The sequence below is a fragment of the Anguilla anguilla genome, chromosome 8, assembly GCF_013347855.1.
Source record: "Anguilla anguilla isolate fAngAng1 chromosome 8, fAngAng1.pri, whole genome shotgun sequence".
In the NCBI taxonomy this organism is placed as follows: domain Eukaryota; kingdom Metazoa; phylum Chordata; class Actinopteri; order Anguilliformes; family Anguillidae; genus Anguilla; species Anguilla anguilla.
The window spans coordinates 10137754-10155399 of NC_049208.1; the positions used below are offsets into that span (position 1 = coordinate 10137754).

The window sequence follows — 17646 nt, forward strand, 5'->3', positions numbered from 1 at the left end:
TCAGTCTTTCTCCAGTGTGTTTTTCAGATGACTACTTTTGTAATAGATGTATTTTGCTTCAGGCATGAGTAATGCACAACTTGTGTCTAAATACTAAATGATCATTTAACAGTATTTAGTATTTAGGCCCTTTAAATGATCACCTAATTATATACACAGTGATGGATTAAAGGTAATCTTTGCACGTTAGGGTGTTTTCGTGTTCTAGACAGTTTTTGGCTCTTTTCGTCAAAGTTGCGGTACTGGTGTGTGGGCAGAAATGAAAAGTAAAAGTAAATAGCTAAGCTCGCTCTGGGATATAATGGATCACTGACATAAATCAACCACTATCTTTAGTCTCAACGCTGACCCTCCCACAGAATTAGCTGTTCACCCACCAGCAGATGGCGCTACTTGCATCAAACATTTTTAAATGTGGTATATATATATATATATATATATATATATATTTTTTTACAGTCTCTGGGTATATATATATACACACACACACACACACACACACAGAAAGCAGGCAGTTTGGTTAATGTTCAACCTGCAGTCTTTGTTTGCTGCTAATTTAGGTTGCTCAGAAAAGACGTGTTATCCCATGCGTCAGGTAGGAGGGCTTTGCTATGATTGAGCTTTGCAGATGTGTGCTACTGATAACTCAGACCCTGCAGTAGAGAACACATTACATTACATTACATCACAGGCATTTAGCAGACACTCTTATCCAGAGTGACTTACACAACGTTTTACATAACATTTACATTGCATCCATTTGTACAGCTGGGTGCGTGCTGAAGCAGTGTAGGTTAAGTGCCTTGCTCAAGGGCACAACGGCAGTGTCCTGCCTGGGAATTGAACCGGGAATCAAAGTTTCAAGGACAGTTTTCTAACCATTATACTACACTGCTGCTACCTTCCCAACCAATGCCTCTCATATGACATATGAAATGACGTATCTAAAAGAATATCCTAAAACAGAGCAGCAACCAATGCTGAAACACGGAAAAAATAACCAGTCAGTCTTATCTGGCAGAATTATATACGGATATGGAAATATGATGTCCACTGATATCAGCCAAGATTATAATGCTGTAATATTTTTGGTGGGGATCAGGGCTCAAAATGCCAAATTTTCTTTGTGCCTTCTAATCCTCAAATGCGGTTTTGAGTTCTGTTGAACACATATGAAATTTCACTACTGAATGAATTTTACAGAGAGAGAGAGAGAAGTATTAGCGATCAATGAAAAGAGATTATGAAACAGCCTTTCCTTATGGATGGAGTAACTCACTGACCCCTGCCTAAAGAACTACACATTACTCATGCGTTTATCTTGAAACTTTATTTAATCAATCTGCAAAACAGAAAAGAAAATGAGAACCCAAGTATGAAATAAAATATATAAATGAGACCGAAAGGCAAAGTTAAATCAAATCAAGGCCTTCCACATAACACTACACGAGAAAGAGAGAGATGATCTGTCCCCACATAAAATGGTTAACCCTTTGACATTTGCTCCACAATTGCACAATGTGCTTTAACCCTTTTAAGTGTGTAACAAGGCAGCATTTACCTTGGAATGTGAAGATGGAACATCTATTCATCAATCCATCTTCTCACAGTCTTTTAATTTTTCTCCAAGCCTGCCTTGGATTTAATCAACATTTTGAACCTTTACCTAAAGTAATAAGAAACAAGTATGCGACCGTTCTTTTATTCTTTCCGATTAGCTCGGCGAACACCACACAGAATCGGGAAAAATAGACCTGAGGCCTGAAAGGCCACAGCCATTTCTCCTGTCCCCACACACTAAACATTAAGCCGGAGAGATCACGTGAAAAATATTTACTCTCTACTTGTGGCAGAGAGTCTGTAATGGCATGCCATTGCGTACGGGAGCCCTTGGTTGAGAATTCATCCAATCCAGCGAGCAGGACGGATTTTTTCAGGGAGCGTTCGTCCGTCCAAGTATTGATTCCTCTGCACCCTGGGAGCCTGTACGCCCCAATGTGACCGGACAGGGAGGGGCACGATGACCCGGGGGCACACTTGGTAACTTGTTCTCTTCTTTTTTTCCTCCTCTTTTCTTTCCTCTTTAAATGTGAAGCAAAGCACACATTCGAGAGTGTCCTTCCCCTGTATTGTTATGCCACAGGCACAGATGAAAGACATGTTCAGCTATAGAAAGACAAAGGTGAACCAATAAAAAGACAAGCCATTGCTATTCATGTCAAACAGCTGTTTAATATGGTTCAAATAAACAATTTGAAGTTTTTAAAACAGAAAAGTACAGCTTTATGACCAATCAGATGTTGCGTTGGAGATAAATATTTTACTGCCTGTGAAATTGAAATCAGACTTCGGTTACTTTTTAAAATGAAATATATGCCTATGAATTTACATTTATTTAAATGTCCACTGAAATTGTGCCTGTACTATATTGGTCACAAAGCCGTGAATACCCCCAAACAGGTGATGGCAGTACAGATCTGAAAGCAGCATGGCAATTGTACAAAAATAAAAAATAGTACATTTAAAGAATACAAACAAAGGTATAAGAACAGTTTCTCGTTCCATATTTCTGTACAACCCTGGTGACCGTTTCACAACAGTAAATTTAAATAGCAAAAAAAATAAACATTGCTAAAGCCTATGAAGGAATCCATAAAATGGTAATTGCACACTACTAACCAAAATGTACTAAATAATTTTTTTGGTAGCTTGAAGGAGATACTTTATAGCATTCCTCATAGGACCCTGATCAAACTCCAATGCACCCTGTTCTTAATTTAGAAGAAACTGTTTAAGCCAGTGCTGATTTTCCCCACATCAAGTGGCAATATAATAATATAATATAACGGCAATCAAGTGGCTAAATAATAAATACATGTAGATCAATGGAATCTTTGTTATTGCCTGTTGCCACCCCAAGTATTTTTCCCCCGTCTGTGTAACCTCCCAGATCAGTGTGTTTTCTACTGCATCGCTTGGTTTTAACACAACCAGAATCAGTATCTATCAGTAGCCTCATAGACTAACCTGCAGAACCCGCCAGTCCCAAACAACCCAAAAAACTACACACACCATGTAACTGAGGGATGAAGCAACATTCACAGCCTCCATGACAAAATTGCTGCATGCAAACTTTGATTTGAGAACCGATTTTTTGCTGGTTCCACTACTGCACCGAATGCATGAAAAACATACATTTGTTTCTCAAAGATTAGGACACATCATAATTGGGCTAGACAGAAAGAACAGTGCTTGGGTAAATGTATTCTGGATTCCTTTATTTTAAAAAAATAATAGTTTCATTTTGCAAGATTGTCAGCATCAATCAACAGTACCTGTACCCAATGTATAGTCCTACACGCTGACCTTTTGGTCCAACATTGATACGAAGAGTCAACAGGTACCAGCGAATGGGCAGAACCATTTTGTATAGCCAAGTATACAACCTTGTTTCTCATCATGTATTGTAGTAGTTGTCCACCAGTTGTTTCTGTAGCCACTATATTAAGATAAATGGATACTATTTACCAGATCACCAAAAATCTAATCAAATTTAGTTAGCTAGTGTATTCATAACAACACTGAAAATGGCTGTATTCTAACAGTGAATGGGTAACTTAAGGATGGACATGCCCTCTAGATATCACTGAGCTGGAGAGTACACCACACTTAAGGAACCAGTTTTTTTAAAGATTGTAATTATTTTGGCAAATCCTGCAATTTAACTGTCAACCCCACACAGGTTTTTAACATTAAATAGCACAGCGTTTTATAATGCGTTCATGGCAAATGGACTGCATTTATATAGCGCTTTTATCCAAAGCGCTTTACAATTGATGCCTCTCATTCGCCAGAGCAGTTAGGGGTTAGGGGTTAGGTGTCTTGCTCAAGTACACTTCAACATGCCCAGGGTGGGGTTTGAACCGGCAACCCTCCGACTGCCAGACAATCGGTCTTACCTCCTGAGCCCCATGGCCCGAGAGGTATTTGTCCAAAGCTGAGAGAAAATGCATTTGTTCAAGTGTACAGGACCCCATAACTGTTAGAATTGAAGTTTATGCTTTTGGTGGTATATTGTTTGCTTGTGTATTTCTTAATACATATTTTAATATTTCTTTTCATTCATCTTTGGATTTAAATGATTTAAGTGATTTAAATGGCCTGCCAAGGCTTGTTTTATCACTAGACAGAAGTGGACAGTATATTGTAACTGTCATTAACTCAAAAGATACAGATGACTTATCTTATTTTGAAAGTTTTATTCATCAATGTCAGTGCATGACAAGACAGTCAACTGTCAATGCAGAAAGCTTAGCAGTAGGGTGGATCAGGAATGAAATGCTATTATTGCTGTTATTGTAATCACCCATCCATTGTACAGTTACAAAGCCCTCAGGCCCTCCAAATGCATGCACAGCAATGGAGATTCGGAGTCAGAAACCATTGGTCTCTTCAGCTAACCACCAATTAGACAAGCTTCATTTCACAGATTGCATTCAAGAATTCTGACTGATGCCAATTAACAGCAAGAAGAAAAAAACAGTTCCTAATCTTGATGAATTGAATTGCTGTCATAAAAAACAAGTAGAATGACGGGGTCAGTCTGCAGAACAATTGTCCTGATCGGCACTGTGTAGGTGGAGGTTGACTTGATATCACAAGCGAGAAAGTTGTAAATAAAACACATAACACAAAAACAATGACCCACCAATCTGAGACTTTGCAGTGGAGAGCAAAGTCTCTTGATTGATTGCAGGAAGTTGGTGTTTTCCAGGAAAAAGCTCCACCCACCACTCTTACTTTGGCTGGTCTTTTCAAAACAGTTTTTTCAAGGACACATACAAACTTTCTGCAATCGGGATCTGCTGGATGTTCTTTTGGTTGAAGCTGTTTCATAAAAGTTGGCAATTAAAAATAAAAAAAAAGGACTTTCACAAATCAAATATTTTGTGAGGTTATGTTCTGCATTTCTATCAAATGTATCCTTAAAATAGTTTCTGCCTGATTTGGAATCTCTAACTGTGCCTCTCACTTCACTGTAGAACTTCAACGCACACCAGTGGTCCTGCAGAGTTTCATACCGTTTAGTACGCAACATGCAGTATGCGAAAAATATCCTACATACTATTTTCCAACTGTACTGTGGAAGTGTCGTCAGACACCCACCCTTGTAGTTGGCATTTAAATGCCGCGCTCACGTGTCATTGTTGTTTGAAGGAAAATGTCAGTGAAGCTGCAACTAATAAAAAAAAGAACACTGCGCATCATATTTAGGGTACCACAATGGTCGTTTATTTCCTGAAAAATATGCTACCAAATATTATCAGTGAAATGAGTATATCATCCCGGGATTTTAAGTACACTACGTTTTGATAAAAAAGTCTCCTACTTTCTCATTAAGTGTACTCAATAACTATACTTAATAGTAGACAAGTGTGCTTATTCGAACACAGCCCTGCACTCCTCCCACGCACTTTCCCATGAGCCACTAACCATTTTACCCAATGCAGCTCTAAAGGAGATTCTGATTGGAGGACAGGTGTATTTCTCACTGACGACTGGTAGCCAATGGGTATCTGGTGCATTGTGGGAAGTGTTAATATAGCACGGTTAATGTGACATCCAGGCCATACAGTCATGACGTGAACCTTTACCAACTTAGCCACCTTTATCAAAATGGAATTTAAAAAAGTGTAACACAACACTGAATTATGTTTACATACATTTCTTTTGTACATACCTTCTGTACACTGTATCAAGATATAGAAATACAAAGCAGTTGAACGCATCATTAAAACAATGAAATAAACATTTGTGATGTTACTGGCTTTGGGGAACAGCTTCACAAGCCCTTGGACCCATGAATGGGTTCTTTGGCTGAGCGTCAGTAGCAACAGAATGACATCACCCCATGCTACAGCACAGGGATAGTCATCCTTGAAGATTAACCTTGCAGAATTCTTTATGGCTAACAGAACAAGGCCCCTATCCATCCCTCCTCTCATACATAGACAATTTTATCAAAAATAAAAAAAATAAATGAAAGACATATAAATATATACTTTTAAACCAGTGTTTCAAATGAAAAGGAACACAGTGACAGCGACAGAAACGGAGAAGCAGGTACAATATTAATCATTTTGCCGTGGTTTGGTCGAGAAAAAAAAAAAAAAAAAAAAACGCCATTGTGTAACTCTTGCAACTGATGAATGTTCTGTTTTATGATGTTGCCTAAATCTTGTTTAAGCAAGGAAAAATACATAAAATGCCCTGTTTAAAACAATGTGCCTATAACAGGCATTTCAATTTGGGGTCTTCGGTGGACAGAACTGCACTCATGTAAAAATAAAACGCGAAACATGGTCACAAGCAAGACACACAAGTGAGAAAGCTAAACTGTGGGAGCATCCCCACAACCTTACAGATTTATACAATGTCAATATAAATGTAAAAAATTAGCATATTTACTGTACAAAAACAAAGATGTGTACTTGCCAAGGATCAGATGCACAAACTCAGACTTTGGTCAGAAGACTATTTTGGTTTTTCCCCCTTCATACATTTCTCTTTGATTTTGGTAGTAAAAGCGAGGGACCAAAAACGTTCATTTCCCAGCTCCATTTGTTCTCATAGCAAATCTATAAGAACTGCATTTAAAGCAGATTATCAACCAGTTTATGGACATCTTAACACTTTTTTTTATTTTATTTTATTTTTTATTTACAAGTGTTTTTATTATTTCATATTTGGTTTCCATTTTCCGTTATATTTGGTTGTTTTTTTGCCAGCTTTCTCAGCTGACTGGCTGGAATAACTACATTTACACCCTGTGATTATTTCAGTTTGTTGCTCCTGTAGCCGGTATGATTGATCGTCCAATCCTGTCCAGCGGCGAGTCCACAAATGATTCTCAGGCTTGACATCGAGCGCTTTGACTTGCCGGAATCAATCCGACGAAAAATCTTTTTTTTTAATTTGTTTTAGTTTTAGTTTTTTTTTTGTCGTCGTTCAGTTTAAGAAACAAAAACTAAAGCGTCAAAATCTTTAGGGGCGTTCGTCCAGCGGGCCCAGGAGGGCGTCCGCGAGGGTCTCCGCGGCGACGGCGGAGTCGAGCTCGGCCGGCTTCAGCCGCTTCACGGTGTTCTTGAGCGCCTGCCGCTTGTTGCAGAACCAGACGCGCACCACCTCGCGGTCGTAGCCCAGCGCCTCGGCGATCGCGGTCATCTCCTGGCCCGAGGGGTGCGTGTTCCGCTCGAAGTGGCCGTTGAGGACCTCCAGCGCCTGCGGGGTGAAGGAGGTGCGCCTCTTGCGCTTTTTGGAGGGCTCGCCGGCGATAAAGTCGGACAGGCCGCACGCCCCCGCGCGGTGGCGGGCCTCGGCCTCCGCCATCCAGCGCTCCAGCACGGGCTTAATCTTCTGGGCGCTCTTTGGCGTGATGTCCAGCTTCTCGAACCTGGCGGGGTATAAAAGGCCAGGGTTCAGTTTGGCAGACAGCCCGCTAGCTACGCCGCCCTCCTGGGCTTCCTGCGGCAGGAGGAAGTGGCCTCTCAGGATGGTGTGTCTGGGGGGGAGATTGAGAGAAAGAAAAAAAAAAACAGTTTTTACTTTCGAGTCCCGCTCCCGCTTGCCTCTGCTAGATGTAAGGTGGCCACAGGCCATTGCCAATGCCATGGTAACAGTGGGGTCTCAGATTCTGAACTCTGAGGGTTTGGATAAGGTGTTAGTGGCTTTATAGGGTACAGTACTGTTGTATCCGAATTACTCCTATGTGTACGGCAGCTGCACCTAAGGAGACCCCCCCCTCTCCCCCATACCCCGGTAGAGAAACTGCATTTCATACGGACAGAAGAGTCAGCTCACAGCAGACTGCAGGAAGTTTACCACAAATCAACACAATTCACAGAAATCTCCAGAATACCATCAAAATGTCACTCAAAACACAATCCTCGCAAAACAAAGCACTGACAAGGCACTGCCTACTTTCTGTGTCAAATTCAGTTACATGCTGTATCTGTGGAAGAATCCTTTGGGTTAATTGTGATACTTTCTCGTCCAAAGGTTCCAACCCAACCTGCTCATTCACCTTTCAAACAACTGCCCTTATATTTAATAGGCACAATAAACCTTATGTTTAACGTCACGCGGATAGGTGCATATCTCCAGACGTGATCTTTGAGACTAATTTATGAATAATTTAACCTCCCTCGCTTATAAGGATATTCTGTGTTCCTGGAAGTAAAAAAAAAAAATCTCCTCAGCTGTGTATTGTGCTGAGTATGCTGAGCAGGTATGCTCACATTAACCTCCCCATTGAAACCATCCCTGCCTCTCATAAACAGTATGTATAACTGAAACAGATAACAACAAATCAGATTGCTGGAATCAATCAGAGAAGGGCTTATAGTAATGCCTGCTCCACTTGTCTTTACGATTCGCAGCAATCGAAGCTGGCACTTGTGATGTTTTCTTATGGAAAATGTATTCCTTTCATAAGTATTTTCTATTTTCTATTCTAGTATCATTTCTAATTGTCTCACATATGTAGTATTGTAAAGGTTATATTTTATCATCTAAAGACACATGCCAAGAGGCCAGTTTGCTGCAGTGAGGCATAACAGAATAAGCAACCGATAAAAGGATGTACTGGTTTAAAGAGCAAACATAAATCAGGAATGACATCACGCGATGTAGAAAGAAAACAAAAAACAACCAGCTGCACTCTGACACGACAGAAAGGGAAAGAGATCAGAAAGGTTCTGCTGACTCCTCCTGAGTGGGTACGGGCTGCAGTTGCACGTCCTTACCTGCAGATGGCAGACTGGCTGTAGGCTGGACCCTCGGCGGCGCTGAGGGCCTGGCCGACCTGAGTCTGAGTCAGCCCCAGGGACAGGCGGCGGATCTTGAAGGCTTTGGCGAATTCGCGGATCTCGTCCAGGTTGACCCCCTCCACCTCTCCGGGGCCCCCCGTGGGGTCTGAGGAGCACAGGCAGTCTCAGTCCCCTCCTTTATTTCATTGGGGAATGAAGTGGGGGGGACAGCGCTGGCGGCGCACTCTTTACACTGCATTACAAAGGCCGGTGTGACAAATACACCAAGAGTATTGCCTTTTTACCCACTTCACTCTCCAATATAAAATTTTATTTTATTCCTCCTTATAAAATCAAACTTATGGCTAGATTTACCCGGGGGTTTTCTTTGATGGAAATAACTTTCCATTTGATGATTAATGACTATTTGAATTTAAATGATTACAAAATGCATTGAAGATTCTGCCTTAAAAATACATTTTAATGAGAATTCCAGATTTAAGCCATGGATATATAAAAGCATTAGAAGTTAAATCATAGAAAATGTAAATCTGAATTAATTGAAGTTGCATTGGATAAAAATATCTATTTGATTTCTCTGTAAAAGTAAGTTGCTAACTATAACGGTTGTCATGTGCAGGCAGGCTAGTATGAAAACTTGATTGACGGTTGCCTGAAAGCGACCGTTGTTGTAGTTTCAATGTAGTTTCAATGTTAGCAATGTACTTTTTAAAAGCACGTAACAGCTTCGAAGTCCACGGTTGAGATATTAATGGGTATAACGTGAAGCTCTCTTAGGCTTATGTCCACCACAGACCTTATTTTTTGGCAGAAAACAAAATCATCTCCATGGGAAAAAAGCACTGGAAATCTGCCGAGGGAACCCACGGCAGAAGAAACATCCGGTTTGGCCTACAAAAAGACGTCATCACTGTAACACCCTATTCAGGGCAGAGGTGAAGTAGTTACCACGGTTACTCACTGTTGACCAGCTGCCCCACGCTGAGGGCGGCGGAGGAGGAGGGGGAGCTGGAGGCGGAGGAGGCCTGGTGAACGGGACTCTGGGAAACCGAGGCCTGGCCGTGTGGTCGCTGATGGAGGCTGACAGTCACGGGGCCCACCTGTCCTTGCTGGACCTGAGGAACCGGGGAAACGACAGAGTAATTATATTCCCATTCAGTGCAAAGCACTGCAATGACACGCTGGCATTATGCATGTGCGTTAGGGTACAGGGCTGTGAGTGAGTGTCGTGTATCAGCGACAGAAGGTGACTTCACCAACCTGAATGATGGGGCAATATACTGAATTAGAGTAGGTACCTTGGCTGAAATGTATCATGAAATCAGAGAAAGCCAAGGTTTGAAACCTGCAGCTGACCTAATTCTGCTCCTCAGGCTCCATAGAGGATTTAGAGATACAGTATTTACTCTGTGTGATGTGCTACCTTGGTCCATCTATAATTTTAAGGCCTCTGTAAGGCCATATCGTCTGAGAGCAAACCCACCATTCACTGGGCATATGCTAACACATCCTGGACTACAAAGGCCGTTTAACTAACCTTTGATTCCCTTGTGGTCAACCTCTCTCTCTGTCTTACTTTCTTACTTTCTATCACAATTCAGACACCTTTTGGAAAGACCAAAAGGTCTAGATGGAATTTGTGATGAAGGAGCCAGCTTCATCACAGATCCCACCTACTGTATCCTACTTATGTACTGTAAGTAGTTAAATGAACTATAAAATGATGTTCTAATAGTTCCAGACAACATCTATTCTCAAAGCATTACTATTTTACAGCTTCTACTATGTGTACTGGCAGGAATCATAATCTGCTGAAACGTTCACCCAACTGGTCAGTTACTAATTTAAATTAATCTTGATCCTGTGAACCTCACACTGAAAACGGTAACTGAAGCCAGCTCAAGCAACTGACTTATAACAACCCTGACTAAAACTTTCTAAGTGGCAATAATATTCTACAAACAAAGAAAAGAAAAGAAAGGAATACAATCCAACGAACTGTAGCTTCCCTTTCCAGGTGTTCAGAGACATCTTGGGTCAAGATTACAGCACAAGTAGCGTTAGCTTCACTTTTTATCATCACTTGAATAACATTTTTCACTTTTCAGATGGAAAGTACTGCTGTGTAAGAAACAATGACACCTCTTCCTCCACCTTCAAAACCTCAACAATAATTCCTTAAAACTCTTATTGCACATTAAGGTCAAACTGCAGAGTGATGATTGAATTATCTTCTCAATGGCTTTGAGATTAGGTTAAATTTATTTTAAAGCAAGACAACCTCCTTTCACATTCACACAACTGGGATGAATGCAATTATTTGACAGAAAGATCGAAAAGAAAGAAATTCGATGTCGAAAAAGACCTTGAGATGGTAAGAAAAGCTCCTCATGAGGTTTGAATGTATAACGTTGAAAGTGTATGGGGCAAGCTCCAAATAGCTGATTCAAGCCGACAAAACAGAGCCAAGAGTGAATAGACAAATCATCGGTTAAACATTTATTTATTTCTTGGCTGTGGTCAAAAGTGACTATGCTACTTTGTAAGGTGCTCTGGATAATAGTGTCTACTAAATATCAAATGGTAAATTTCAATGGTGATGGGCATCTTCCAACAAATGTTTCCAAATAAATATGTGAAGTAACTTGTACGTTGTGTGCAGAATCCTCCTTAGAATATCTGTGTACAAATTTGATCACAACATTAGTGTGGAATTGAAGCGTATTCTTAAACTGTACTCTTGTAAATGATATGCTTGTGAAAGCAGAGTGCATTCAAATGAATGCAACAAGCAAATGTGTGTAAATAAAATGTATTCATAAGTAAGAGGTGTGCTTTACTCACATAATGCCAGCGGATAAACACGTGTTGCTCGTTTCTAACATCACTTGTATTTACTTTTTATTTACCATGCATGTGTGTGTGTGTGTGTATGGGTGTGTGTGGGCATGTGTGTGTATGGGTGTGCGTGTGTGTCTGTGTATATGTGAGTGTGTGGGTGTGCGTGTGTGTATGGGTGTGCATGTGTGTGTGTGTGTATGAGTGTGTGTGTGTGTGTGTGTGTGTCTGTGTGTATGTGTGTGTCTGCACATGTGTGCGTGTGTGTGTGTGTATGGGTGTGTGTGAGTGTGTGGGTGTGCGTGTGTATATGGGTGTGTGTTGGTGTGTGTGTATGGGTGTGCGTTTGTGTGTGTGTATTGGAGTGTGTGTGTGTGTGTGTGTGTGTGTGTGTGAGCCTGCTCACCTGCTGTCCTGGCTTCACGGGGGAAAGTGTGATTCCCTGGGTGTTGATGACGGGCAGGATCTGGTTGCCGATGACGGTGGCGATAATCTGACCTTGGGCATTGGTCAGGAGCTGAGGCGTGATTGGCTGCACTGGTAGCCCTGATGCTCCGCCCCCTGCCTGGTTTGGGGGACCTGCGGAGTTTGGAATCAGTGGGATTGTTCCAATAATCTGCGGTACGGGGTAGAAAAGGTAAAGCGAGTGTATCAGTACAACACGCCTTGCAGTTTGTTACTAATTCAGATATTATGAGTTAATAATCATTAAAAATACTGCCAGAATTAAACAAAGGGACACGTCTTAGCACCATTCTGAAAAGATACAATTCGTGAGCAGTGTTTTACATAAAGTAGGAGGAGAACAACTTAAACATCTGCCTAGCAACAATGATGGGCTCACTTTATTACCATTTGTAATGAAGATCATGATAATATGTTAAAACCTGACTGGCAGTGAAAAGTCTCATTTTCATTGCATTAAAATTAGACTGTAGACTATAGGTGCATGTGCTAACGGCCTCAGCAAATCAGGCCCATTGTTTAGATGTAGATTTACAAGATAATAAAGGATCCAATTGGTGTGTGTGCCCTGCAATAGATTGGCGACCTGTCCGGGGTGTATTCCTCGCCCAATGCACGCTGGGATAGGCTCCAGTACCCTATGCAGTACCCTATGCGACCCTATGCGACCCTGACCAGTATAAGCGGGCACAGATAATGGACGGATGGACGAATGGATAAAGAATTCAATTAAGCCCGAACAAAAACTGGACATATAAGGGGCCGAGTATGTTCAGAACAGGTTTAACTGAATGAAACGGGGACTTCAAAATGTCCGCCGCCGTCATTTCCGTACCATTTCAACTGCGGCAGGCAGGTCGTCATAAACAGCCTGTGTCTTAAAGGTCAGCTCCTAATGCCCATGCTGTCTGTGTGCTGGTGCAGACCAGTGCTCCTCCATCCATCTACAGGCTGGGGGGCTGGGGGGAGGGGGGGTGAGAGTTCCTCTGATGCTCCCTCATTCCTAATTCATAGCACTGACATCCCTTGGGTGGGGCTACTCTACTCCTCTCCACAACCTTACATTGCCAGACCTCTCCACACCGCTGCCCTTCTGTGCAAGTGTAGATCAAAGATGGGGTCACAGGATGCCGCTTGTGTGTGTGTGTGCGTGACTGAAGTATGACACCCATGCAAAGAAAAAAATAATAGCTACCTTCAGTCCACCTGATTCAGCTGCTCTGTTCCTGAGATTAGACGCCCATAAAACGCTAGGTGCCATAAAAATTACACAAACGCAATTATAAAATGTATAACCTTAATATACCTTTTATATGCTATAATCTGCTGCAGCACATGAAAACATAATTTCAGAAAAAACTAAACAAAACATAATACAAAGACACTGCAGTAAGGAATTAGGAATGCTATTCAAGATCTGAGAATGAATGAGGCATCTGAAGATTTAAATCTATTACGTTTTATACAATTACTTAACAAAAAAACAAAAACATAACGGTGTTCCTGTCTGCTCGTGGTTAATGGTGTCCTACCCACAATTTTAAAAGTTATTGCTGTTGGTGATTCATTTTTCAATTAACTAAACTGAATTCAGTCAACTAAAGTAATTAAATTTATGTAGACTGTACTGAAATGCATGGAGTGAAATCACTGCACGTTAAATACTACCCGTGAATCTTATTAGAGTCACCATAAAATTTCCTGTAATAACTATTGTATTCTAGCTGGCCGTTACCAGTAAGAACTGCGTTGAAGCAACAACGTGGTTTGCGCAGTCATCGGCTTATTATCACCTCAGATCCACAGGTGGGCGCCTGATCCGTAGACTCACTATTGATAGAGTTACTACACGTGCGTAGCGAGGCTGTGGAGCGACCGGATCATTCACATAGCCTGCCTGCAGCCGCTCTCCCTCCTGCTAATATCAGCCGATCTCAATGCGCCGGTAGGATCATTTCCCAGCTCACTGACATAACCAGAAGGAACGAACGACAGCGGAAAAAAAGTACCGGCTATATCGGAATTCTTCCCGATCACGGCTCATTTGCTCCCGTTGCTTCACATTAAGCAGCAGATAATGCATCAGTCCCTCTATCGCGCTCGTGTAGCGTACTCTTCTGCCGTCTCGCGCAATTCCGTGCGCCCGCGGGCGCTCACATCTGCCAACACCTGCTTTACATGCCGCCCAGCGAAGGCACTGTTCCGCTGCATTATGCAGCTCCATAGCGGAGAGCTTGCAATTCTGATGCAATCCAAAAAAAATAAATAAAGCCTGGAATGACGGGCTCTCGTCATCTCACAGATTTTTATTTCGATTTACTTTTTTCAGCCTTTCCTGCTAACGGCTAAGGGCTGCCCTTGTTTCTCCGTGAGGTGCTTGGAATTCTACCACCCAAGGATCCCAGAGTTTTTCTAATCTCTTTGGAAGAGGACCAGAACCGATTACAGTCACACTCGGCTTTTGCCTTGCCCGAAATGCTATCAGGTCTCTCAAACCAGGACAATCTGCGGCCGTTATTCATGGTCTCCACGCAATTTTTCTTCACTAGATAGGAGAAGGACGCACAAACTGTTGTCATTCGTACTGAGGACAATATACAACAGAACAGCATTGAGGGCTTCTTATTAAGAATGAGAAGAATGTTTAAAAAAAAAATATATATATATTCCAGAGGACATCATTGGGGGAATATGGCCCATATTGGGCAATCTAGTAAAACTGCTAGAAAGGGAGGTTCAAACGAATTCAGTTCAATTAAACAAGCAGGCCTCTCCACATGACTGAACTGCTTGGGTCAAACTAGTCTAAAGAATAGGGAGCAGCTGATTTCCCTCGAAAGCTTCCCAACACCGGCATCCCTTCTTGTGAGATGAAAGTGAGGTTGATCAGGACACAATCCCAAGGAGTGACCTCACTAAAAGAACTTACATTTGATCCATACAAGCAAAAGGTGCCCGCAAATATGAAATATTGGCCTCAGAATACCTTGGTTAGATTGCTGAAAGCACTCTTATTTGTGTGCACGATAAAAATAAATAAATAAATAACAGAGCGGATGTCATTAATGGGGGCAAGGACAACAGGGTATAATCAGGGCAAAGTCAAGGGTCGGTTAGCGAGGTGAAGAGGTAAATTGCTCTCGGCGGTTGTCAGAATGCTGTGGTTACGAATCACATTTTGAGAGAGACCGTCATACTTGACGTTCGGCCTTTTTGCGGTGCTTATCAGATTTAATAGTGTTTACCGGCTCTCCCACAGGAGACTGAGGGTCTAGAGCAGTGGCAGCAGTACATCTGTTCACATGAAGCTGCTTTCTGGGTTTGTTTATGTGTGGTGTGTCCCCTGCGCCACTGCGCTACGTAGCCTAGCTGCGTTTGGTGTGCACCAATTGTGTCAGACTGGAAGTACAGTCTTAAAAATCAGCGTGTTCGTCAGTACAACCAGCTGATACCCTGCTACATTCTCTCAGAATCTTCACGTCCTAGATCTGTATTTCAGTAGAAAGATAGAATAATTATTATTTTTTTAGAGAGGTATTCATTTCCCTGAAGGAGATGGAAAAACATCGCCTCTGCTGTGTTTTACGTGGCGATGGTGTTCATCACCAACACCGTCCACCAGCTTGGGCTGACTCCCGGAAGACGGGTGCCGCTCACCTGTCCTTGCGCGTTGGTGACCAGCTGTGCGCCTACACCTTGCAGGCCTGGGATGGTGGCGCCAAAAGGCTGTGTTACACCAAGGGAGCCAATGGCTGCAGCTGCCGCCGCTGCCGTCTGATTGGACAGAGAGTTCAGCTGGAAAAGATAATGCAGCCAATGACAAACAAATACAGCACAGAGCAGCAGACTGTATCATACAGGATATAACATAATACACCAGTGATGAAGATGTGCAATTTGACAACATTTCCACGACGACAAAGTCCCGCCCATCCCTGCAAAGGCCACACCCACCAGCAGTGCTTCTAGCGCAGGGTGCGAGTGGTGCAGCAGGATTAATTTACATACAGCTTTTTTTTGTTTGAAAGATAACCAGGTAATATATAGTACATACAACCTCTGGAGGCATAACCTTGATGTATTTGACTTATAATTTCTTGCTTTAGACAGCAAACCTCTGAATGCCTCTACCTACACCAGCTATTGTAAAGCCAGCACATTGTCAGAAACTTCTAAAAGTATCTAAAAGATCCTTCATTGCACACAAAACTATCTCAGCCAACTGAAAACCTACACTAAAACTTCAGTTGTATTTAAAAAAAAACCTGAGAAATAGAATCTCTCTGTTAAAAAGAGTCAAAGATTTGAATTTACTTTTTGACTTACTAAAAGACTTGACTTATACGTTCCTTAGTGAAATGTTCTATAAGAATTTATAAAGCATTTTGAAAACCAAGCCTGTGTATCAATTCATGCATTTAACATTTAGAGACAGATTTAATTACACAATACGTCCCTTGGACACAGTCTTCCTCTAACCTTCAACAAAGGCTTAAAACACCACCATTACATCCCACCTCCGCAGGGGATGTTGGATTTGTAAGACTGAATACCACTGAGTCACCAGTCATTTTTATGACCATATTTTACAGCCGTTCCTTAAATCTAATGAAGAAAAAAAAACAGCGCGGAACAATCGATACCTCTTTCATTGACAGTGAAGGTTAAGCACATTAGGAACGACACAGTCGCTCTCTTTTAAAATCGTATTTCATGTTAGCGGCCTCAAATTGCCCAAGATGGATGCCGCGTGTCCCGGCAAGAAAGCCGGCCGTGGTTCTTCAAGGAGTGAACACAAAGACAGGAACCTTTAGGCGAGCTGGGTCTTCATTCATCAGAGCGCTCTCCTGTGTGTACCCAGCAGTTACTCTGTTCTGGGGAGAAAGGCCACACTGTGGTATCAGGAACCGGAGCAATGAAGGCATTCACAATCGCGTTCCTAATGAATGGCGAAGCAGTACTAGTACCAAGTATGTAATTTATGAGGGGGGGGGGGGTGGTTACAACCCCCCAATATAGCAAAACAGGCCAGATAACCCCCCCCTCCAATAATATAGCATGATTGTGAGAAAAATAATTTCATGCTGTGATTGCGATACACTAATCAGTAGCCTGAAATATTTTCCCCTTAGAATTCACCATTTCACAGCCGATTTAAAAAAACCCCGTACAGGGATGTAGTTCTCAGGGTCTACGCATCTGAACCCAGGCAGAACAGTTTGGCTGCACAGCACCAGAACTTGAGTTTTTTTTTCTTTGGATTCATTATTGCTCCGCTGCTGCTGCGCCCCCACAGACGAAGCTCTTCAAATCAAGTCCAAATAAAGTGGGCCCCTCTCTCTTCGGAGTGCCGTGTCTGTCTGCCTGGGGCCGCTCCTCGTCCGCAGCCGACTGAAGGAGCCAATCTGGTCTGGGACGGCGCTAAACCCCTTCCTAATGGGAACGTGATACCCCTGTAAGCGGGCCAGTGGATTTGAGAGAAGCTAATCTCCCGCGGCTATCGTCCTGGTGGGGG

General features: G+C 42.2%; 1 protein-coding gene across 1 annotated transcript in view; it reads right to left on the bottom strand.

Moving 5' to 3' along the window:
- Nucleotides 1-3976: 3976 nt before the first annotated feature.
- The window catches only part of LOC118233570 (POU domain, class 6, transcription factor 2-like), a 51527-nt gene continuing 37857 nt past the window's right edge, over nucleotides 3977-17646 (bottom strand). Inside the window, exons 5-9 of the mRNA XM_035429329.1 lie at nucleotides 15789-15926; nucleotides 12073-12282; nucleotides 9790-9943; nucleotides 8805-8973; nucleotides 3977-7561 (exon numbers count right to left, since the gene is read on the bottom strand). Of these exons, the coding sequence (XP_035285220.1) occupies nucleotides 7045-7561; nucleotides 8805-8973; nucleotides 9790-9943; nucleotides 12073-12282; nucleotides 15789-15926 (1188 nt within the window). The 3' untranslated portion in view covers nucleotides 3977-7044. The remainder of the gene's footprint in view (nucleotides 7562-8804; nucleotides 8974-9789; nucleotides 9944-12072; nucleotides 12283-15788; nucleotides 15927-17646) is intronic.